At 45.4% G+C, this 24,751-nt stretch overlaps 1 protein-coding gene across 6 annotated transcripts in view; it reads left to right on the forward strand.

The window, feature by feature from the left end:
• ADAP2 (ArfGAP with dual PH domains 2) overlaps nt 1–24,751 on the forward strand; it is a 35,284-nt gene that overhangs the window by 8,473 nt on the left and 2,060 nt on the right. For 2 of the 6 annotated variants that reach the window (XM_077852120.1, XM_077852125.1), the window contains 6 exons: nt 5,785–5,931; nt 10,782–10,865; nt 13,807–13,869; nt 15,373–15,450; nt 16,131–16,359; nt 17,223–22,584. In XM_077852120.1, coding sequence (XP_077708246.1) covers nt 5,785–5,931; nt 10,782–10,865; nt 13,807–13,869; nt 15,373–15,450; nt 16,131–16,359; nt 17,223–17,308 — 687 coding nt within the window. In that variant the 3' untranslated portion in view covers nt 17,309–22,584. Of the gene's footprint in view, nt 1–5,784; nt 5,932–10,781; nt 10,866–13,806; nt 13,870–15,372; nt 15,451–16,130; nt 16,360–17,222; nt 22,585–24,751 lie in introns of those variants that run through there. The other 4 variants (XM_077852122.1, XM_077852124.1, XM_077852123.1 and 1 more) reach the window with 4 other exon arrangements.

The raw sequence follows: 24,751 nt of genomic DNA on the forward strand, positions 1-24,751 counted from the left end.
CAGATAAGCGGAAGCCTAGATTGCAGTTCTTGTCTCAGCCAGGGACTTTTTGTTAGTGCACAAACTATTTGCCCATAAGCCACAGCCCTGGCCTGAACTGGTTGGTGGGTCAAGGAAGCCAAAGTGACCTGTACAGAGGGAGCAAAGAAAAGGATGGAAGGAGATGAACTCACATGGGTAAGGACTTTGTAGGGCCTAAGAAGACTCAAGATTGTTGTTTTTTTTTTTAACAGTTTTATCAAGATATAAATTCACAGAGGTGCCTGGGTGGCTTAAGTGTGGGACTTGTGACCTCAGCTCAGGTCTTGATCTCAGGGTCATGGGACCAAGCCCTGTGTCCAGCCCATATTGCATCACATCAGGCTCCTCACACAATGGAAAGCCTGCTCCAGATTCTCTCCCCCTCTCTCCCTCTGTTCCTCTCCCACGTTTGCACTTTCTCTCTTTCTCTAAAATAAATAAATAAAAATTTTAAAAAAGATATAAATTCACATACCATACAATTCACCCATTTAAAGCATACAACTAATGGCTTTTAATATATTCACAGAATTGTGCAACTGTCAACACAATTTTAGAACATTTTCATAACCCCCAAAAGAAATCTCACACCCATTAGCCCTATCTTGGTGTACCCTATGGTGGGTACACCATAACCCCCAGCCCCAGGAGACCAATGATCTACTTTCTGTCTCTGTATTTATAGACACCTCAAGTATATATATGGACTATGTGGTGTTTAGTAACAGAACTCTTTCATTTCGCATGTGTGTTCAAGGTTCATTTATGTAGCATGTATTGTACTTATTTTTATTGCCAAGTATTGGTCCATTGTGTGGATATTTCATCTTTTCACTAGCTGATAGACATTTGAGTTATTTCCACTTTCTGGTAAGTATGAATAATGCTCCTATGAACATTGGTGCACAAGTTTTCATGTGGACATGTTTCCATTCTTCTTGGGGATATAGCTAGGAGTGGAATTGCTGGGTCGGGTGGTAACTGTCTTTACTCTGTCACACTTTTCCAAAGTCCCTGCACCATTTTATGTCTCCATCAGCAATGAGTGAAGGTTCCAATTGCTTCACATCTTCACCAACACTTGCTGTCATCTGTCTTTTTTTTTTAAGATTTTTATTTACTTTATTTGAGAGAGAGAGCGAGCATGAATGAGGAGAGGGGCAGAGGGAGAAGCAGACTTCCCACTGACCCCCCCCCCCCGCCCCGCCAACACAGGGGTCAATCCTAGGATCCCGGGATCATGACCTGAGCTGAAGGCAGATGCTCAACCGCTGAGCCACTCAGGCACCTCGTCATCTATCTTTTTGATTATAACCATTTAGGGGGATATGAGTTAATATCTGGTTGTGATTCTGGTTTGCATTTCCTTGATGGGTATTGATATTGAGCATTTTTTCATGTGCTTATTGGCCATTTATTTATCTTCTTTAGAAAAATGTCTGTTCAGATCCATTTCTAATGTTTTAATTAGTTTAGTTGGCTTTTTATTACTGAGTTTTTATAGTTCTTTATGTATTGTAGGTATAAGGCCATATTGGATACATGATTTACAAAAAAATGTAGGCTTTTTGGATTTTACTCTGAGGTGAGAAGCCACAGGACAGTATTGAGCAGAAAAATAATACAATTTGATTTAAGCTCTTTACATTTTGGGAATATAAGTCTTGTGATGGATGAACATTTCATGGGGACAGTTTCTTCTGTACTCTTATTCCTACTTGCATCAGGGACCATTATGATATGGCTCTTTTATTTATTTTAAAAAGATTTTACTTTTAAGTAATCTGTACACCCAACATGGGGCTCAAACCCACAAATCCAAGATCATGAGTCATGCTTTAGCAAAGCCCCGGTGGCTCAGCGGTTTAGTGCCGCCTTTGGCCCAGGGTGTGATCCTGGAGACCCAGGATCGGGTCCTGCGTCGGGCTCCCTGCATGGAGCCTGCTTCTCCCTCTGCCTGTGTGTGTCTCTCTCTCATTCTCTCTCTCTCACATGAATAAATAAATAAAATATTTTAAAAAAGAGTCATTCTTTACTGACTGAACTGGCCAAGTGTCCAATTTAAATTTTTTTTAATTTTTTTATTTTATTATTTATGATAGTCACAGAGAGAGAGAGAGAGAGAGAGAGAGGCAGAGACATAGGCAGAGGGAGAAGCAGGCTCCATGCACCAGGAACCCGATGTGGGATTCGATCCTGGGTCTCCAGGATCGTGCCCTGGGCCAAAGGCAGGCGCCAAACCGCTGCGCCACCCAGGATCCCTAAATTTTTTTTAAAGACGCACTCTGGCTGCTTCTGGGGTCAGGGTGGGGCAGAGAGGGAACAAGAGTGGAAGGAGAGAAAGCAGTTAGGAAGCCATTGCAATAATGTGAGGAATCAGGGTGCCTGAGTGGCTCAGTCAGTAGATCATATGACTCTTGATCTCAGTGTTGTGAGTTTGAACCCCACATTGGGCATAGAGTTACTTCAAAGAAATAAAAATAGTTAATTAAAAAAATAATCAATTGAGGAATAATGGTGGATTAGATGAAATGGTGGTGAAAGAGATAGTTAGAGGTGATCAGATTTTGGAAGTGGAACCCACAAGATTTACTGACAGATTGGCCATGGGATATGAGAGTAAGAAGCATCAAGGCTAGTTCCCAGCTTTTTGCCCTATGTAACTAGAAGGACAGATTTGCCATTTACTGAAAAGGCAAAAACTTAGCCCTCTGAAGGGATCAAGAGCCCTTTTTGGTTTGAGATGCTTATTAGTCATCTAGGTGGAGACACTGAGAAGGAAGTTGGATATATGAGCTTGGAGGTCTGGGGAGAGTTTGGAGGTGGAGTCCTCAGCATTGCAATGGGTTTAACGATGGGACTGGCTGGAATCGCCTGGGCAGGGAATGTGGGTAAATGAGAAAAGATTTTTTTGTTTTGTTTTGTTTGTATCCCACATGTGTTTATTGGTATAGTTTCCCACTCCTCTTTTTTCAGGGTGCTTTTAGTGATGCTTCTGTCAGAGGGAGCATCCTTCTATAAGCCTTGCCCTTCCTCCTGTAGACTGGCAAAGGACTGTGGTGCAGCCAACACACAAAACTACCTTTCGTGCATGGTTGGGATGGTGGTGATTTTTTTGTAGCATCCTGGGCACTTCTCGGCCACGAAGTAGGGGTTGGGACTCTGCACCAGGTGCTGCTTCTTGTGCTTCCTCTTCTGAGGATGGTTGGATGAGGTCCTTCACAAGGAGCATGTTCTTGTGGGGAGGTGGTCACCCAAAAAGGAGCGAAAGCAGAAATCCTAGGACTGTGTACTTTAGTTGCTTCTTGCTGAATGAGAAACCATCATAAAGCTTAGTGGCTTAAAACATCAGTTTATTATTTCTCTCAATCTTGAGGGTCAGGAATTTGGGCAGGCCTTGGCTGTTGCAATGTACTCCATGGGGCATCAGTCAGGTCATTCACCCTGCTGCATTGAGCTGGTGGTTGGGCTGGGCGAGAAGGCCCAGGAAGCTTTCATGTATATGTCTGGTGCCTTGGTTACTCCAGGTAGTCGCTGTTTGTCCACGTGGTTGTTCCTTATTCAGGAGTCTGCGTTGAGCTTCTTTGCAGTGTGGCAGTTGGCCTCCCCTAAGTAAAGGGGTAGGCTACTCAGCCTCTTAAACCCGAGGCCAGGAACTAACTTCTGTTGATCAAAGCAACTCAAGCAGCCAGCGCTGATTCAAGAGGAGGGCATATAGATGACCCTCTCCTCCCTTTGTGGGGTACAATGGTGTGTGTATACCGGGAGGGCCAGAATCAGTGAGGGCCATCTTTGGAGATTATTTACCACACTGAGTTCCAAGACATTGCAGTATTTAGAAGGCAGAAAAATGAGAAGTCTCCAGCAGAGAATGTGAAGGAGTAGCCAAAAAATCAGAAAAGGACAAGCTTTGAGCACATCAGCTATCACCTGACTCCATTTCCTATATGTAGACCTTTTTTTTTTTTTTTTTTTTTTTAATTTCCCCTGTTGGGCAATCTCCCTGACAGTCAGGAAAATGCAAATTAAAGCCATGTGAGATATACTACATACTCACCAGAATAACTGAAATTAAAAAGACTGACAATTCCATGTAAAGGGTGTGGAGAAACTGAAACTCTCATACGTTGCTGGTGGAATTGTAAAATGACACAACTACTTGGGAAAACCATTTTGCAGTTTTTAATAATGGTAGATATACACTTAACCATATAACCCAGCCATTCCACGCCTAGGTATTTACTGAAGAGGAACAAAGACAAATGTCCACAAAAATATTTGTATGCAAGTGTTCATATATGCTTTTTTAAAATTATTTATTTATTTATGATAGTCACACAGAGAGAGAGAGAGGCAGAGACACAGGCAGAGGGAGAAGCAGGCTCCATGCACCGGGAGCCCGATGTGGGATTCGATCCCGGGTCTCCAGGATCAGGCCCTGGGCCAAAGGCAGGCGCCAAACCGCTGAGCCACCCAGGGATCCCCCAAGCTGTACTTTTAAAATGAGTTTCATTTATTATTTATAAATTATACCTCAACAGGGATGCCTGGGTGGCTCAGCGGTTTGGCGCCTGCCTTTGGCCCAGGGCGCAATCCTGGAATCCCGGGATCCAGTCCCACGTTGGGCTCCCGGCATGGAGCCTGCTTCTCCCTCTGCCTGTGTCTCTGCCTCTCTCTCTCTCTCTCTCATGAATAAATAAAATCTTTAAAAAAAATTATACCTCAACAAAGTTGATTGAATGAAAATTAATAATGATATCCAATTTCATACCCATCATATTGGCAAAAAATTTAAATCTGCCAGTCAGATGTTGGTGAGGACATAGGGGAAGCGGAACTCCTCTATGATTGTGTTATTCACTTATGTTGTTTAGTATTTAGAATTGAAGTAAATATTGGTACAACCGATGTGGAGAGCCATAGAGCAGAATAATTTGCTGGCCCTCTATAGTTCTTTTTTAACCTAGGCCCCATGCCCACTGTGGGGCTTGAACTCATGACCCTAAGATTAAGAATCGCATGTTCTACCAACTGAGCCAGCCAGGCGTGCCCCAAGGAACTGAAGTTTTATTTTTATTTAATTTTAGTTTTAATTTAAAGAGCCACATGTGGTTAATGGCTGCCACAGGTCTAGAAGGTTTGTGCCATTTTTCTCTGTTATCAATTACAAAGAAAACACTCTTTTCCCTTCCTTGCTGAGTATTGGTTAGTGCTTAACCTGTGTTCCAGACCCCTGCCAACAGAAAAGAGTGCGGGAGGGAGCTCCCCAAGGGCCCCATACCTGCTTTTACCTGTTTTATTTTATTTGTTTGGCTTCCATAGATAATATACTTCAGAAAAAGTCCTGTGGCTTAAAGTTGGTTTTTTTTTTTTTTTGAAGATTTTTCTATTTTCATTCACTCATGAGAGGCACAAAGAGAGAGGCAGAGACATAGGCAGAGGGAGAAGCAGGCTCTCTGTGGGGAGCCTGATGCAGGACTTCATCCCAGGACCTCAGGATCTCACCCTGAGCCGAAGGCAGATGCTCAACCACTGAGCTACCCAGGTGCCCCTGTGGCTTAAAGTTTTGAAAAGTTCTCAGTTAAGGCCTTTCTAGGCCCCATCCCAGCTCCAAGAAGCCAATCCGCAGGAGAGCAGAATATCTGTGCATCTCGATATTACAACAGGGACGTATAAAAGCCCTGAAGAGTTAGCAGTTGGTTATTGGTTTGTATTAAGGCCTTGGTGAAGGTGGCGAGAAGTCACCTGCCTCCTCTCTTTCAGGGTAAAGGCCCCAAAGCTGTCATCAGCATCAAGGACTTGAATGCTACCTTCGAAACAGAGAAGATAGGGAACCCCCATGGTCTGCAGATCACCTACAGGAGAGAGGGCCACATCAGAAACCTCTTCGTGTACCATGAGAGTGGGAAGGTGAGATGACCAGCATGGCCACCCTGGCCCCCAGCCCGCACTCCGAGATTCTGCAGGCCTGGCTTGCTAGCTCCCTGGTTCAGCTGCTGCTTGGGATTTGCTGCTGCTGTTTGCCTCATCTCTCATCATTTTCCAATCTGAGAGAGCCATACAACATAGCAGCAGGGAGTGAGAGCAGGGAGAGAAACCTGGCAGGCACCATGGATGTGTCTGGATAGTGAGCAGCCACTAAGGGGACTCCAGTTAGCAGGAAGGGCCGTGCCCAGGGGTGACAAACCCAGGTAGGGCAGAGATTCTGAACATGGGAGCAGGGGAGAAGGGAAGATCCTGCAGCCCTGAACTCCAGGGCCTTGCTTCTCACATGTGGTCTTGTACCCACAGTATTAGGATCACCTGGGAGCTTGCTAGGAACAGTCTCAGTCAGACCCACCTGAACCTACTGAATTAGAGACTCCATTTTCACAGGATCTCCAGGTGACCATTAAGCACATTAAAGTTTAAGAAATTGGCTCTGCCAGAGAAGAGCAAGCCAATAGTATATGTCCAGGAGAATAAGCTTGGTCAGAATGTGTGGAATCTCATGACTGGACAAGGGGCATGGATGCCATGTGGAGGTGCAGAGAGGTAGAGGTGAGGGCAGACATTTAGTGAGTGCCTATTGATTCTGTGCCAGGCATTGTTCTTGGCAATCACCACACATCTTTTTTTTTTTTTTTTTTTTTTTTTTAAGATTTTATTTATTTGGGGGAGAGAGAGAGAACAAGTTGGGAAGAGGCAGAGGGAGAGGGACAAGCAGACTCCATGCTGAATGCAGAGCCCGATGTGGAGCTCAAACCCACAACCCTGGGATTATGACCTGAGCTGAAATCAGTAGTTAGATGCTTCATGGATTGAGCCACCCAGGAGCCCCATTCTATATCATTTCTTATTCCTCAAAACAGTCCAGGAGATGTTTTAACCCTATGTTACTGAGCCTTGGGCACATTACATAACTTGTTCAGGGTCACCCAGACTACGGTTCCTGAGTCCTACACCTATTTACCACCCCATGTGCCTCTGCTGGAGGGACAATCCTTGGCAGCAGGAGCCAGGAACCTGAGGCAGGGACTAGATCTTCCCAAGGGGTGCTAGCCCTGGGATGCTTTCCTCATAGTCTGGGCAGAGTTCCTGGTGGTGGAGTCTGAAGAATAGGGGTTTGGAGTCAGAAACTGGAGCCCTGGTTCTTCCACTCTGGGCTGAGTTACTTGGCCAAGTCCCTTCCCCTCCTCCATCTGCTTGGTTATGGATTTGAACACCTACCCCCCAGAGGGGTTTTGAGGGTTGAATGACCATGAACCATGAATGTCAAAGAATTTCATTACTGTGAAGTACATTTCTTTTTTTTTTTTCTTTAAGATTTTATTTATTTGAGAGAAAGATGGTGAGAAAGAGCACCACTAGGGGGGCAGAGAAGGGAGAAGCAGTATCGCCACTGAGCAGGGAGCTCGAGGCTTGGCTTGATCCCAGCACCATGGGATCATGACCTGAACTGAAGGCAGATGCTTAACCGAATGAGCCACCCACATGCCCCTACAGTGAAGTGCATTTCAAACATTAACCTCTGCTAATTATTTGCTCATGATTGTAGCAGTTGTAAAGGGTAAAATCTTATGGGCAATTTCACATCTGTATCACTTACTCATTCACTCTATTTTTTTTTTTTAAGATTTTATTTACTGGGGGGTGGGTGAGGGGCAGAGGGACAAACAGACCCACCTGTGGAATGCAGAGCCCGCCAGGGGCTGGATCACAGGACCCTGAGTTCGTGACCTGAGCTGAAATCAGACACTTAATCAACTGAGCCACGCAGGCACCCCATTCAGTGACTCTTTTGATTAATCCTTATTGTGCTTCTGCAATGTTCGAAGTACTGCCCTGAGTTCTAGAGAGTGTGATAATGAATAGTTAGAGCCATGGATGGGCCTCAAGCATCCCAGAGTCTGGGGAGGGAGTCAGAAATTGGGAAATGGGCATTGTTGATACTGTGTGATGGGGTGTCAGTCATGCTGGGGACACATAGGAGACATGTCAGTGGCCTAGTCTGGGCTGGCGTGGGTAGAGGGCAATCAGAGGAAAGACTTTCTATTTAAAAATTATGTGAATATGTTGAAAAAGTGGACACTCAAACCAGCTTAAAGGGGGTATGAATGGAAAATATACAAGTGTTTTTTTTTTTTTTTTTTTAAGAGCAACAGATATGACTGGGTCTCCTGAGAGATTAGTCAGGAACTCTGTGTGTCTGTGTGTGTGTGTATGTGTGTGAGAGAGAGAGAGAGAGAGAGAGAGAGCAGGAAAGGACTCTCACAGGAATACATTATCCTATAGCACCAGAAGTACAAGTAAATGTCATATTTATTTCTCTAAATTCAAGGACCCCCATTCCCCAAAGTGGCAAGAAATCTAATATCCATCATCTTTCTTGACTTCCTCACTTAGTTCCACCATAATCTTGGGACTGGGAGACACAGAGGAGATTCCCGGTTCTTTGTCCATGGTCCTTGGTCTTCGAACCATGGTCCATGGGTTCTCTGCTGTTGCCCTATGTCCACGTTGGATGCCAGTGGCCCCCCCCTCCATGCCAGTCGCTATATGAAGGCTTTTACTGAAGTGCCCAAGGTCTCTGATACTTAGGGTAACTGCCCCCACTTCCAGGTACCCCCCCCCCAGCTGTGGAGCATCTGACCACCTGGGTATGGCCATTCTCTTTCCCTCAATGCCCCAGCTTCTCTGTTAGATAGGCATAAACAGGGGCTGCAGACTCATGACTGCAGGGGCCAGGTAGGTCATTTGAACATGGAATGGGCAACTATAAGGCTATAAAGCAGGAAGACCTGTATGGAGGGACTGAAACAAACAAAACTTTGGAACGAAACAAATGTGTATGCAGGTTGGATTTGGCCCTAGGGTTACCAGTTAGTGACCGAAGTCTGGGTGGGTATTTTCTGGGACCTGCATAGGTTATTAATGCCCAGGACAAGAGAGCTCACAATTCTGGAATACTGGGCCAGCCTGCTTGGCTGCTGAGAAAGGGTCATTATGTTGCATTCCTGGGAAACTGTATTTGAATGAATTTTTCAATCACTGTATTACATCGAGGTGGAGCAGACCAGCTATTTGAACAAATCTTTCAGCATCCCAATTCCAAATTATTTGGGAGAAAGGCCCTGATAAGCCCAGGCTAGCCTCTTTATTGGTCCAGGCCTGACCTAGTTCCTGTGGCCAAGAAGGGGAAGATCCTAGCAGCAAATGTGGCTGCAGTTGTGGGTGAGTGGTGTGTGAGAATGGGTGGGGCGTTTCTTATAGAAGCAGGGCTTGGGATGAGCAAAAATCCACTCAAACAACTAAACTAAACTTCAGGATAAGAAGAATGTGGAGTGCCTGGGTGGCTCAGTCCGTTAAATGTCTGTCTGCATTTGGCTCAGGTCATGGTCCCAGGGTGGTGGGATCGAGCCCTGCATCAGCTCTCTGCTCAACGGGGAGCCTGCTTCTTCTGCCTGCTGCTCCCCCTGATTGCGTTCTCCCATTTTCTCACTAATAAATCAATAAAATCTTTCTTTTTATTTAAAAAAATTTTTTTAAAGATTTATTTTTATTTATTTATGATAGACATAGAGAGAGAGAGAGAGAGAGAGGCAGAGATACAGGCAGAGGGAGAAGCAGGCTCCATGTAGGGAGCCCGACGCAGGACTCAATCCCGGGACTCCAGGATCGCGTCCTGGGCCAAAGGCAGGCGCGAAACCGCTGAGCCACCCAGGGATCCTCTCCCCTTTTTTTTTTTTTAAAGGATACGTAGAATATTCTAGGTAAAAGCTATGTGTGGGGTGAGGGAAGAGAGGTGGATTAAGTAGAGTGTACAACATGAAAGGATTGCAAATGCTTTTGTGTGGAGGGAGCTCAGAGGGCGAAGTGGTCATACTAGAGACTTAGACTTTTCACCTGAGGGTAGCAAAGAGGACTCTGGGGGGGCCCTGGGTGGCTCAGTGGTTGAGCATCTGCCTTTGGCTCAGGTCATGATCCCAGGATCCTGGGATTGAGTCCCTCATCAGGCTCCTTGCAAGGAGTCTGCTTCTCCCTCTGCCTGTGTCTCTGCCTCTCTCTCTGTCTCTCATGAATAAATAAATGCAATCTTAAAAAAAAAAAAATCACTCTGGCTGCTGTGGGGAGGATCTATTGCAGAGCAGCAGAGCCAAGGCAGAGCCAGCTAGACAAGTGGTTCACCAGGTCCTTATAAGGTAACTCACACTGCTAAGGGCACACTCCCCCAGAGTGACACTAGCAAGTCCAAGCCAGCTTTGGCCCAAGTTGCACCCCAGGTGATGAGCATCCCCATTGAAGGGAATCCCCAGGTGTACTTGCCCCCACATGAGATCCAGTCTTTGACATCTGAGGGCCCTTCCTCCTCCAATTATATCCCACTGACCAGCATTGCATCACCAGAGAGCCGGTTAGGGATTCAGGATCTGAGGCCTCACCTACCTCAAACCCACTAGACCCAAATCTGCATTTTAAAGAGATCCTCAGGTGATTCTTACACACTTTGGAAAGGGCCAAGCATGGCTCAAGACCATTACCTAACTCTAGCATAGTTCTCCTTGGTCTTTCTTCATGGCTCTGGACCTCTCTGTCAGTGGCTTCCCATCTGCTCAGGTGAGCTCCCCAGGCTCTGGCATCATTCTCCCACATGCCTGTGATCAGGTCTCTAAGCAGAATTGGGGGTGTTGACACTGAAGACCCAGCTAACTTCCTGCCACCAGACTCAGCTCCCCACTACTCCATCTCACAGGATATCTATCCTCATTTTTTCTCCACAGGAGATAGTGGACTGGTTCAATGCCCTCCGTGCAGCCCGTCTGCAATACCTAAAAACGGCCTTTCCTGAGCTCCCAGAGTCTGAGGTGAGCTAAATGTGGACCCCAACTTCCTTTTTTTTAAAAAAAGATTTATTTTGAGGGAGGGAGAGAGAGAGAGAGAGAGAGAGAGAGAGAGAGAAAGCAGACTCCCTGCTGAGTGTAGAGCCTGATGCGGGGCTTGATCTCATGACCTAGGCTGAAACCAAGAATCAGATGCTTAACTGACTGAGCCACCTAGGTGCCCCATGAACCCCAGCTTCTGAGTCTCCTCTCTGCCACCTCCACTCCTTGCCTGCTGACCTCAAAAATACTCAGAGGCCCAACTAGCTTTGTTTGTGAACAAGACTTTGAGAGAAATGAAAGGCTTTCTTTAGGGGATTATGGCCTCACACATGGCATGGCAGCCTCCAAAATGTAGGTTGCCTTTTGGATGCAGAGCCACCATCCCCAGTGTCAAGGGGTTTGGGATTTGGGCATCTCTTTCTGATGCCTTCTCCCATTGAAATGTGCAAATGATCCCTCATGGGCCTTCATGCGCTTTTGAGCCCATTTTATCTTGTATTGTCTTTTATCTAGTAATCCCTTATAGCAGACAGCTAGGTGGGGTGATTGTTCCTATTTTACTGATGAAAACTGAGTCCCAGGAAGGTCAAGTGAATACCAGAGAGTGCTCTTCCCACTCTAATGTCCTCCCTTTGCCCTTTTGTGTTCTGGCCTCAGGAAGGCAATGGGATCTTCTCCATTACAGTTCTAATAGGGGCAGTCTGCCTTCTGTAGCCAAGATCACGGTGCTCCTGAGAACTTCATTTTGGTTGTCCTCAGACATGTGGGGCATCCATCTACATCTCTCAAGTGTGTGGGGCAGAGGATGCTGCCTTGAACCAGGAGGCTTGGGCTCTCATGGATGCTCTGTTGCTAACTCACTGTTTGTCACTAACATCACTTCTCGGAACATCTGCTTCGATGTCTGAAAGATGGCTGTTGGTCTGGATCATCCTCAGGGTCCCTTCCACCTCAGAGGTGCTATGGTCTGGGGTCTGCTTTAGGCTCTACTCTAGGAGGATTTTGTAAATGATGGGGGTGGAGACACTGTATTAATCCCAGGACTTTCTTGTTCCAAACTGTTACACCTTCCTTGAAAGCCTAAATGCTCCTTAATTCCAGAGTTTGCAGGGAGCTAAGTTTTGGAAACAGGCTACCCCTCCAGGCCTAGCAATGCACTGAGATGGCAGTTCTCTGCAAGTGACTCCAGCCAGGCCTGCGTCAGGACCCTCTGGTTCTGTGGAGTCAGCACCCAGTATGAGCGAGTGCACAATCCGTGGGCAGGGCTTGTGCATGCTGAGTGCTGACTGGAGACTTCGGAGGACAAAGTGCAGACTCTCAGCTTTAGCCATCTAGGCTGGCTCTTCAACTTTGTTGACCCGTGCAGAGGATATTGGTTTTTGGCCAACCCCTCAATGTCCTCTTGCCTCCCTTCATCACCATGAGTCTTCTCCCCCCATCCCCCATCTCTCTGCTGCCTTTCCTCCCCCTGTCACTAGGTATGGCCTGAGATTCTGGACTACCGCCTGGACCTCAGTTCAGGCTGAGGGATCCGGGGGCCAGACACCTGGGAGTTCCAGTGTGGGGGGTGGTCCCATACTAAGAAATGTGTGGCCTCTGAGGTCAGAGAAGCTGATGTGTTACCTGAGGCATGTCACCTCACCATTCTGAGCTTCAGTTTGCTCATCTGTCACCATGGGGACAATGCCCAGTCTCCAGGGCTATTGTGAGAATCGAACGGGCCACAGCTTCTAGGGTCCTAAAAGCAGCACTCCATCCATGTGCTCTTCCTTCTTCTGGTATCTCCTCAGGGCTAGACTAGCATTGCCCAGGCTCAGGTTCAGACTCTTGAGCAGTTTAGGACTCTTCTTTCCAAATGAAGAAATTAAGGCCTCCAGAAGGTATTTTAGGGAAAGGGGAGTGCTATACTTTCATTTTTGGCTCACAATTTTCTTCCTTTCGACTTCCCAGACTTCACTTCCCCTTTGCCCCAGGTCCGGGGCTCTGGAGCTCCAGAGGACGCCCTCTGCTCTCAGAGGCCTGAGCTGTCATTGGAAGCTCTAGACTTGTCAGTTTGACTCCCTAGAGCATAGGAGGCCACCATTAATTCCTGGAAGCTTCTCTGAGTAAGGGATGGCAAGCTGGAAGGGATCCGAGAGATCACATAATCCAGTCTCCATATTACTCGGAGGGAAGTGGGCCCAGAGAGGGACAGGGTCTTAGCAAGGTAAAACAGCTAGGTAGAGGTCAGAACAGCACCTGGAATCCAGGTCTCCTGACTCCTAGTCCAGAGCTTTCTCTATTTGCCCACCCTGCCACCATCTCCTGTGGGCCTATGTCAGAAACCCCAGCAAAGACCAGGTCTTGGCCAGGTGCCTGATCAGAGGGCTCTGGAATGTTTACACTGTAGTGTCATGGTGATAGGAATACCACTAGTGTCTGTCAGCCATAGGTGTGAATCCCACCCAGCTTTATAGCCTCCCAGCAACACGGCATAGAGAAAATTGCCAGCCACTTCTCTGAGGCCTGGTTTCTTCAGAAGTCCAATGAAGATGATAATGTCCACCTCACAGGGTGATTGAGAATTGCATCCAGAGCCTGACACATGTAGATCCTCAAAACATGCCCTCCTGGCACCAGGAGGGTTTCCTCAGAGCCCTGCCTGTCTGCCTCCTAGGGCTACTGAAGGAATTCGTAGACTAAGTCCTTAAATCACGATTCGGCTCTGCTGGTGAGCTCTGCAAGGATCTGAGATGCTGTCGTCTGACTGTTGAAATGGTAATATTGCATCCCTGCCACATTCCAAATATAACCCTGTGAACTGTGAACACACATCCTTCCCCATTCCAGACTTCCCCTTTGCTGGGGAGCCAAGTTCAGGAAGGAAACTTGAACCCTTGGCGTGTGAGTTGGTGTATGTCAGTGTATGTCTCTCTTTCCCCAGCTCGTGCCCCTCATCACCAGGAACTACCTCAAACAAGGCTTCATGGAAAAGACTGGTCCAAAGGTACATTTGGCCGCTCTCTGGGGGGGACTTACACGTGCCCCTGGTTCTAGTGGGCAGTAGGGCAGAATTTGGAAAGTGAGGAACCAGGGGTGAGAAGAGTGGGGGGAAGGGAAGTAACCCAATGTTTGTGCATTCCTGGGGCCAAAGACCAAGAGGAGACTGGTGAGCTGGTGTGTGGTCCAGCTGTGGGTGCTTCTCCTGATTCTCCTCCTCCTTTATCAACATCACCAGCAGCTTCTTTCCTCTTTTTTTTTTTTTAAGATTATATTTGTTTATCAGAGAGAGAGAGAGAATGCATGTGCATGCCAGTGCTGGAGAGGGCGAGGGGCAGAGAGAGAGCAGGGAACATACACAGCTGATCCCAGGACCCTAGGATCATGACTTGAGCCAAGGCAGACGCTTCCCTGACTGAGTCGTCCAGTTGCCCCAGCTTCCTTCCTCTTAACTCCAATCTCATTGACCCCACTCCTGTGAAAGCAGAGCTGAAAAGGGACTCTGCGTAACAGCTTTTACACTTTCCAGAACCCTTGTGTGCTCTGTGCTGGGGGCCTACCAGCACTGTCCAAGTGAGATGGGCTGGTGACTGGTCTGTGAACACACAGCTATACACGCCTGCCCGCCCGCCCGTGGGCACACCCCTTCCCAGCACACACATCCTCCCTCCAGCTGAGCCTCTGCTCTCCTTTGCTAAACCCGCCCCAACTGCCAGTGCTGCCCATTTCTACTTATCAGTGACAGAAGGGAAGACTGGCTGCTCTTGGGCCTCCCTTGGAGGTCCAGAGGGGTGGCGGCTCCTGCTGTGAGGGCATCTTGGGGGGACCCCAGCCTGAATGCGAAGAGGGGCACAGCTCCAAGTCAGAAGTCTGGCTGGAGAGGATCCTGATGATTGTGAGGGGAGGAGGTGGGGAAGGGAGGGTGAGAAGAGAAAGCAGAGGGAGCCTCCTGAAAAAACCAAAGCAGCAGCAATCCAATGCTGTTTTTTTTTTTTTTTTTTTTTTTTAACAGGATGGTTGTTAATTCTGCAGGGAAAGGTGTTAGGCAATCAGTGTGAAAGAAAGCCTCTGGGCAGCTTAAAAACTAGTCAAAGCCTTGCACATTTTTTCTGCAGATGGCACAGCCACTCCCCAGTGGTTTTTGCCAGGGGCTTTCTTTCCCCTGACCTTGGTTAGGGTTCCAGCCAGGCCAGCGCTTTCAGCATTGCTGAGCAGGAACTCTTTCTGATTTCCCCCACTTCCTTTTTCTGAGACTCCTTATCCCTAGCCTGAGAAAGAGGAGAGCCCCTCTTCCTACCCTACCCACAGCAGCACCCAGAGGCACAAGGTGCAGCTGGCAAGGTGTGAGCAGGTGGGCAGAGCCCCAGGGAGGAGCACTGGGGTGTGTGACGGCCAAGATACTGGCCAGCTCCCTCGACCCAGCCCAGCCCAGGCTGGCTCTCTGACCTCTGTGCCCCAACCCGCACCCCCGCACTCGAGTGACCCTAGTATGAGGTTCCCTCTTTTGCAGCAAAGAGAACCTTTCAAGAAAAGATGGTTTGCTCTGGATCCCCAGGAGCGGAGGCTGCTGTATTACAAGAACCCACTGGTAAGAGCCACTGCCGGCCCCTGTCCAGTGCACCCCCAGACAGGTGGGGTCTGTGCCAGCTGGGGACTGCAGGGGAATCAACAGTATTGGAACAACTTGGTGAGGGAAATGCCTCCATCTTTGCTCATCTCTCTAAATCATCTCCATGCACAGAGTTATTCTCTTCCACCGTCAGGACGTCCTCTGTGTATCCAAAATGCTGCCAATGTAGTTAAACGGGTGATTTTTCATCCTCCTGTCTCCAGGGCTCCAACCACTTGGGAGACTAGCGGTTAGCACTGTAGGCTCTAGAGCTTTCAGTCCTGCCATTTAGAGGTATGCCTTGGCCAGAGCACTTAACCCTCTGTGCCTTAGTTTCCTTCTCCAGAAGATAGTTTTAATAACAGCACCTTCCTCAGAGGCTGCCGTGAGGATTATATGAGCTACTTAAGGTAAAGCTCCCAAACAGTAAGCTGTCCATAAATGTTAAGCATCATTTTAACAGATCACGTGTGTGATTTCTTTTATGGCTTTTGTAGCCTTTCAAATTCTGGGTCTCACCAAGCAGAAATTCCCCGCAGAGACTCTCACTGCACACATATGACACCTCTTTCTAAAAGAGAGCCTAGGGGATGTCAGGGCTGCCGGCGTCCCTCTGCCCCAGCCGTGGCCTCTGGTGACCTCGTGTCCTCTGTTTCCAGGATGCCTTTGAACAGGGCCAGGTCTTCTTGGGGAGCAACGAGCAGGGGTATGGAGTCTATGAAGACCTGCCCAAGGGCATCCGGGGGAACCGCTGGAAAGCCGGCCTCACCATCATCACCCCGGAGCGGAGATTCGTCTTCACCTGCCCCAGCGAGAAAGAGCAGCGGGAGTGGCTGGAGAGTTTTCGGGATGTCCTCTCTCGCCCCTTGACGCCCCTCAACCTCCTCCGTAAGATGCACGGCCTGGGGGGGCTTATTCTTTTGGCCAAGGGCAGAAGGGGGCCTCACAAGGGGTCTCTGTGAGCCCTGAAATGGAGGTCATGGCCCCCAACTGTCCTCTTTCCATTTTTTTCTCTTCCTGCCAAAGGAAAGTACAGGTGGTACACATTACTGCCAGAAAGCCCTCGCTGTTCACGCACAGTCCTTCTGTCGTTGAGAGCTCTACGCTGTTAGCTCCCCACCCTCCACCAGTCCGTCTCATGAGAAACCCTGGCCTGTTATTATTAGCTCCAGTCTCACCCACTGGGCAACTCCCAGGGTCTCAGGTTCCTCTGAGACCCACTCAGGTTCCCACGAGGGAAGGCTATTTTTAATGCTCTTCTCCGGTCCTCCCTTCTGTCTGCTTCTCCCCTGCTCCTCCCTTTTGCCCCCGATGTTACAAGTAGGTTTCTGTCTACTGACAGTCCTGTGAAAAATAGGAAGACATTCTGAACTGGAGCAGGAAACTTCTGGCCCGGGGCCTGGTTTGAGGGTACCAGGAAGATGTTCTGTGTTTGGAAAAGAACAGAGTAGGTCACTGCCCCCGGCCCCTTAGGAGAGATGCCTGTGCCCTTAAGAGTCAGCTGATGATAAACACACACCCTTTTCACTTTCCAAAATCTTACAGCCAAAGAGCCTGAGAAGCAGAAGTTGTTAGCGAAGCATATCAGCTGCTACTTTCTTTCCCTGTGGGCCTGTATGTCTGAGTCTCTGTTTCTCGCCATGTACTCTGGTGTGTGTCCTCTCTGTCTCTCACCCCGCTTTGGTTGGTTTTTTGATTCTGGTTGTTTGTTATCATGCCCTTGTCCCCTTACTTTCCCTTCTCTCCAGTAGGATTGCATTGGCATGGTTATCACCTCAGCTCTCTTCTTGCTCCCCTGGCAGCTGCATCATCAGAGAGTGGCCACAGCAGCAGGTGACTCGTTGGCTGAGGAGCTGGCCACTGGTCACCTGGAGCTCATGGGAAGAAGGACAAGCTGTCACCTAGGCCTTCGGTGCCCAGCAGAAGTGCCCCGAGGTCAGCAGACATGGCTGGCCATGAACTCTGCCAAGACTGAAGCTTTGGCCTTTACTTACTGGCTCCCTGGGCCTTCCCACTGCCCTGAGGGTCTTGGGGATCTGGTACCTGTCATCAAGGCTCTGGAGATCTGAGATGAAGGCGCTGCAATGGAAAGCCACCCACCATGTCATGCAAGTGGCATGTTTGCTCAAAGAGAAAAAAAGGTTGATTCTGAATCTAACCATGAGGGAATAATCAGACAAATCCACATTAGGGACATTCTGTAAAACAGCTGGCCTGCACTCCTCAAGTGTCAGGATCATGAAAGATAAAGTCACGAGGAAACTTACCTAGATAAAAGAAGACGAAGGGAGGCAACAAGGTGCAATTCATGATTCTTGGTGGATCCTGGATTTTTACACTTTATTTTATTTTTTAAGATTTTTATTTTTAAGTAATCTCTACACCCAATGCAAGGCTTAAACTCATGACCCCAAGATCAAGGGTCACATGCTCCAGCAACTGAGCCAGCCAGGCAACCCTGGATTCTAGGTTTTTAAAAAACAGCTATAAAAGACCTAATTGAGATACCTGGGGCAGTTTGAATATGGATGTATATTAGCTAATCATGATGTGAGACTGATAATTATGTTATATTTGTGTAGGAGATTGCTCTTGTTCTTAATGAACACGTGCTAAAAAGTTCAGGGGTAAAATGTAATAATCTTTAGTCTACAACTGACTCTTACATGGGTCAGCAAAGAATAAGTGTGTTTGTACATGTATATATAGAAAATATATACATATATATAGTGTGTGTATGTGTATATATGGAAGACAGGAAGTATATATATATATATATATATATATATATATATATATACACACAGGGAGAGAGAGAAAGCAAGCCACAGTGCAAAATGTTAGCAACTGAAGAATCTACAGGAAGTATAGATGGGTCTTTATTGTCCTGTTGGTGCAAATTTTCTAGTGACTCAAAAGTGTTCAAACTAAAAAGTTGGAAGCTGGGGAAATTTTTAAAGAAACATCCACTCTCAGCCTTCAAAAGCAGTGTGTTTTCAATATGAATCAAGATAGTTCCTGACAGTTCATGTTAGAAGAAATGAAAACCTAGAGAATACAAAAAAAAAAACAATGTCTGAACTGATGATCGTCATACTCCGGAAAGAAAGAAGCAAGCCGAGGAGGTGGCTGTGCTGGACCCTAGGACACAGCTGTCCAATCTGCGTGTCAGCTGTGGCCCTGCCACTGACTTGAAATTGTTGAAAACCTCACTTTCCCACTGACATGCCTTGGCTTTTCTCTTTTACTTAAGGAAGTTGTGCTAACTATTGAAATTCAATGGAAGCAATAAGTATTTTTGAGCATCTCCTAGGTGCCAGGCTCTGGGCTAAGCCTTGGGAATAGGACAGGAATCACATGATCCCTGCTGTCACAGATCCCAGGCTGCTACAAGTCAACTCTTACACAGGGTGGGACGATGCCACGAGTGTTCAGAACAGGAAGTACAAGCTCCTTGGGGAGCATGCAACATAGGGTTTCCCCTAACTGAGGGTCGGGGGATAGGAAGGCCTCTGTCCTCTCCAGAAAGTGACGTTGAAATAGAAACCTTAAAGATATTTAGAGGTTACTCAAAGGGAAGAGGGTGAGGAAGACACTCGTCTCAGGGAAGTAAATGTTCAAAGGCCTTTGGATGGGAAAGAGGAACTGATAGAAATCGGGAAGGGCTGACGTGTTAGAGAAACAGATCACCGAGGTCTCTGCTCTGTGATTCTTTGTCTTTCATGTGATGTGCAGAGGAACATTTGGTGTTCTCTCTTCATTTTGGTGGAGACGGAAAGGGTTGGGAGGGTGTTTACTAGAGTTGCTGCTTTTTACAGTGTTTTCCTATGGATCCCCCCAGAGGACAAGCAATGTTATTGGAGTGTCTTTTCGGAGGCTTCTTGACAGCCCAGAGGAAGATGTGGGTGCTTCCTCTTTTGGCTCCTGAAGCACCTTGAAAATGTCTGTTTCAATACCTGCTGGGTTCAATACCTAAGGGTCAGTTGACTCACCTGCCTTTTTTACTACCCATGAGCGATGCCTAGAGAGGAAGAAAGAAGTAAACAGGCAGTAAGAAAGCTACTTGGTATTAAGAAGGAAAGTCACATGATCAGATTCCAAACTTAGGAAAAGAAGGCAGCAATGTAGAGTATGAGAAGGAAGCAGAGAGATCAGTTGGGAGGCCATTGCATAAATCACAAGCACCATCGTAATGCCTAGTTGTGGGCTTGTGTCTGAGGGCGCACACCAGCTCTATTTCCGTCTCTTCTTTCTTAAACATCCTCCTCTTGTTCAGACAGAAAAGCCATACCTCTTACCCACCTTCAACCTTACTAGAGTATATTGCTCCAAGGCATAAAAATCTTTATTTGGGATGCCAAATAAAGAGATCTTTTGAAATAAGAGTGACAAGCCTTCTTTTTAAATTTTATTTTTTATATCACTCTATAATTGACTTTTTTTTACTGTTCTGTAAGTCTTAATACAATAGGATTCATGTAATTATCACCACAATCAGAATAAAGAATGGTTACATCGCGTCAAACATTCCCTAGTGCTACCTCTTTATAGCCACACCCTTCCCCTGCTACCTGCCAATCACAAATCTGTTCTTCATCAGTCCAGATTTGTATTTTTGAAGATGTCTTATAAATGGAATCATTCAATATGTAATTTTTGAAACTGGCTTCTTTCAGTATAATGCCTTCGAGATTCATCCAAGCCACTGCATGTATCAATAATTCTTATTGCTGAGTAGTATTGCGTTATATGGATGTACCACAGTTTGTTTATCCCATGGAATAGTACTCAGCAATAAAAAGGAATGAATTATTAATACATGCAACAATATCCAGGAGTGGCACTGTTGAGTTATATGGTAGGTGTATGTTTAACTTTATAACAAACCATCAAACTGTTTTCCAGAGAGGCTGGACTATTTCGCATTTCCACTAATGATATATGAGAATCCTAGTTACTCTGCCCAGAAGTCCAGTGTACCATCCATTGTGCCACAGAGCCAGGAAGAGAGTTCCATTTACTCTGCATCATCACCAGCACTTGGTATTGTCAGTACTCTTAATTTTAACAGTCCTAATAAATGTGTAGTGGTTTTCCATGGTTTTCATTTGTATTTCTCTAGTGGCTGGTGATGCTGAACATTTTTTCATGTGCTTATCTTTGGAGAAGTGACTTTAGTTCCATGTCTCATTTTTTTAATTAATTTTTAAAAAAGATGTTATTTATTCATGTGTGAGAGAGAACACAAGCAGGAAGAAGAGCAGAGGAAAAGGGACAAGCAGACTTGCCACAATACGGGAGCACGACATGGGGCTCGATCCCAGGACTATGATATCTTGATGTGAGCTGAAGGCAGATGCTCAACTGACTAAGCCACTCAGGTGCCGGTCATTTTTTTAATTGCGTGGTTTCTTTTATTTATTGTTGAGTTTTGACAATTCTTTATATATTCTTGATATTAGTCCTTTGACAGACATGGAATGTGCAAATATTTTACCCCAATCTGTAGCTTTTTATTCTCTTAACAGTGCCAGGGAAGTTTTCTTACGGCATTGAGGTCAGGGTTTATGGCTTCCTTTGTTTTTTTGCAGATTTTTGTTGGTGATGAAGTTTGGCATGAAAAATAGGGTGTTTTGGCTTATGTTTGGATATTTTGAATTCATATAAAGTGGAGTAGGAATGAGGATGATGTTCATTTAATGTTCATTAATCATTTAATATTCATTTAATGATGTTCTTCCCCTGAAAAAAATATGCTTTGTCCCTGAAGGAATGCACTGGTAGATATTAATGGCAGTCATACCTTATTTCATCCCCCACACAAATTCAGGAATTTGTCCTTTCCCATCTAACATTAGAACCCAGTGTCACAGGGATGTGTATTGACACATTTTTAAAAAAGATTTTATTTACTTATTTTAGAGAAAGAGCATGCAAGGGGCAGGGAGGGAGGTAGAGGCAGAGGGAGAGAGAGAAACCAAAGCAGAATCCCCGCTGAGCAAGGAGCCCAAGGGAGGGCTTGCTCCCAGGACAGCAACATCATGACCTGAGCAGAAACTGAGCTGGACACTTAACCTGCTGAGCCACCCAGGTGCGCTTTAACACATCTATTTGAATTTAACAATGATGTCAGACTGACGGAAAATGAGTCTGATTTGCCTGACTGGTTTGATGTGAGAACTGGCCTTGCCAATTAGGTTATGTGGCAAGTATTTTGCATAAATTGGGTAAGCTAAATCTGCAGCCCCCAAATTTTAAAGAAAATATATTTCAAGCATATAAAAGTATCTTTCCAAAAAATATGAGATTGGCAAAGGTGTATTGAAATGATTAATATTCCAATTTTTCTAGGCCTGAGTATATCAAGTTAAACAAAGTGACTCTTGGGATCCCTGGGTGGCGCAGCGGTTTGGCGCCTGCCTTTGGCCCAGGGCCCGATCCTGGAGACCCGGGATCGAGTCCCACGTCGGGCTCCCAGGTACATGGAGCCTGCTTCTCCCTCTGCCTGTGTCTCTGCCTCTCTCTCTCTCTCTGTGACTATCATAAATAGATAAAAAACAAACAAACAAAAAAAAACAAAGTAACTCTTAAGTAATAGAGTGATTGGTTTAATTGATAGTAATTTGATAAGCCCGGGCAAAGTCTTGTTACCATACCTCCCAGAAAATGAGAAAGTGAATACTTCTTTTTTCTCTAAGTTTTTATTTATTTAATCTCTACAATCAACATGGGGCTCAGACTCATGGCCCTGAGATTGAGAGTTGCTTGCTCTTTCAACTGAGCCAGCCAGGCACCCCAAGAAAGTAAATACTTTTGACTTTTGCAACACAGGTAGCCTCAAATTCTTTGTTCTAATAAAGATTAAAGGAAAATCTGATCAAATTGTCAGCTGAGAGATTACTAAGTAATTTCTGTTGATGGATCACTGATTTTTTTTATCTCAAAGTATTCAGTAAAGTATGTGACATGGTTGTCATATATGTGAACGAGGTTTTTCAGAACTAACATAAAAACAAAAAATAGGAATATAATTTATTCCCGAATCTTGTTTAATTCTATTGCTAAGTAATGTTCATCTCTCATATAACTCAATAGCAAAAAAAAAATTAAAAACAGGCAGAAGACCTGGATACATATTTTCCAAAGAAGATGTACAAATGACCAGCAGGTACATGAAAAGGTGCTCAACAGCATAATCATCAGGGAAAAGCAAATCAAAACACCAATAAGATATCACCTTGCTGTAAGAGTAGCTATCAAAAAGACAGGAAATAACAAGTATCGGCCAGGATGTGGAGAAAAGGGAACCCCTGTGCACTGCTGGTGAGAATGTAAATTGGCGCAGCCACTGTGGAAAAGTTATGGAGGTTCCTTAAAAAATAATAATAGACCTACCATATAACCCAGTAATCTCATTTCTGGGTATATATCTGAAGGAAACAAAATCACTGTCTCAAAGAGTTATCTGCACCCAATGCAGCGTTATACACAATTGTCAAGTCATAGAAATAGCCTGTGTCTACATTAATAGATGAATGGATAAAGAAAATACACACACACCCCTTGAGGATATTATACTAAATGAAATAAATCAGAGAAAGACATTGTATGATCTCACATGTAGAATCTATAAAAGCTGAACTCAGAAACAGAGTAGAATAGTGGTTGCCAGGGACTGGGAAGTGGGAGGAAATGGGAAGATGTAGGGCAAAAAATACAAATTGCCATTTTTGGGATGAAGAAATTCTGGGAATCTATCATACAGCATGGTGACTATTGTTTACTATTTTGTATATTTTAAAGTTGCTAAGAGAGTAGATCTTAAATGTTCTCATCAGCCTCAAAAAAAGGTGAGATGATGGAGGCATTCACTAACCTTATTATGGTAATCATTTTGCAATATATATGTGCATTAAATAAATCATCTTATTGTTCATCTTAAACTTAGAGACAATGCTATGTGTCATTTGAGATAACTCAGTAAAGCTGGAGAAAAAAAGTAATATTCATCCACAGATAAATGCGTTTTTTAAATTAAAAAAAATTTTTTAAAAAGGATTTTATTTATTTATTCATGAGAGACACAGAGAGAGAGGCAGAGACAGGCAGAGGGAGAAGCAGGCTCCATACAGGGAGCCCCATGTGGGATTCTATCCTGGGACTCCAGGACCACGCCCTGGGCCAAAGGCAGTCGCTAAACCGCTGAGCCACCCAGGCGTCCCAATAAATGCATTTTTAAAAAGAAACCAGCCCATCCATCTCACTAAGAGCTGTAATTCCAATAAAATTTTGATTTTTTATTTAATACCTATTTATATAAATTTATATTTGTTTTGATTGACTGCTAATAATAATTTTTTAAAAATATTTGTTAGAGACAGAAGAGTATGAGCAGGGAGGGGTAAGGGAGAGGGAGAGAGAATCCCCAGCAGACTCCACACTGAGTGTGGAGCCTGACTCTGAGCTCAATCTCAGGACCTCGAGATCATGACCAGAGCAGAAATCAAGAGTCAGATGTTTAACTGACTGAGCCATCCAGGTGTCCTGACTGCTAATAATAACTTTTTTTATTAATTTTTTTTCTGATTTTATTTATTTATTCATGAGAGACACAGAGACATAGAGAGGCAGAGACATAAGCAGAGGGAGAAGCAGGCTCTATGCAGGGAGCCTGATGTGGGACTTGATCCCAGGACTCCAGGATCATGCCCTGAGCCGAAGGCAGAGGCTTAACTGCTGAGCCACCCAGGCATCCCTATAATTTTAATGATAAGTCAATCTAGCATAAAAATTTATTTTTTTTTTAAAGATTTAATTTATTTATTCATGAGAGACACGGAGAGAGCGAGAGGCAGAGACACAGGCAGAGGGAGAAGGAGGCTCCATGCAGGGAGCCTGATGTGGGACTCCATCTCAGGACTCCAGGATCATGCCCCAGGCCAAAGGCAGGCACTAAACCGCTGAACCACCTGGGGATCCCCCAGAAGAAAAATTTAATGAGCCTTTTTGTTATAGGAAGTAAAACAGACTTAAAATTTCAATAAATATGCATATTTCTATTGCAGAGAATTATTACAAGTTGATAAAAGTGATTACAAAGTGATAAAAGACTTTCATGCATAAAATAGATTGCTTTAGAATATCGTTCTGTGGAATTGGACAACTAAGAAGAAATGGATAAATTCCTAGAAACATATAAACTACCAAAACTGAAACAGGAAGAAATAGAAAATTTGAGCAGACATAACCAGCAAAGAAACTGAATCAGTACAAAAAAAAA

This window comes from Canis aureus, chromosome 16, assembly GCF_053574225.1.
Source record: "Canis aureus isolate CA01 chromosome 16, VMU_Caureus_v.1.0, whole genome shotgun sequence".
NCBI classification, from domain to species: domain Eukaryota; kingdom Metazoa; phylum Chordata; class Mammalia; order Carnivora; family Canidae; genus Canis; species Canis aureus.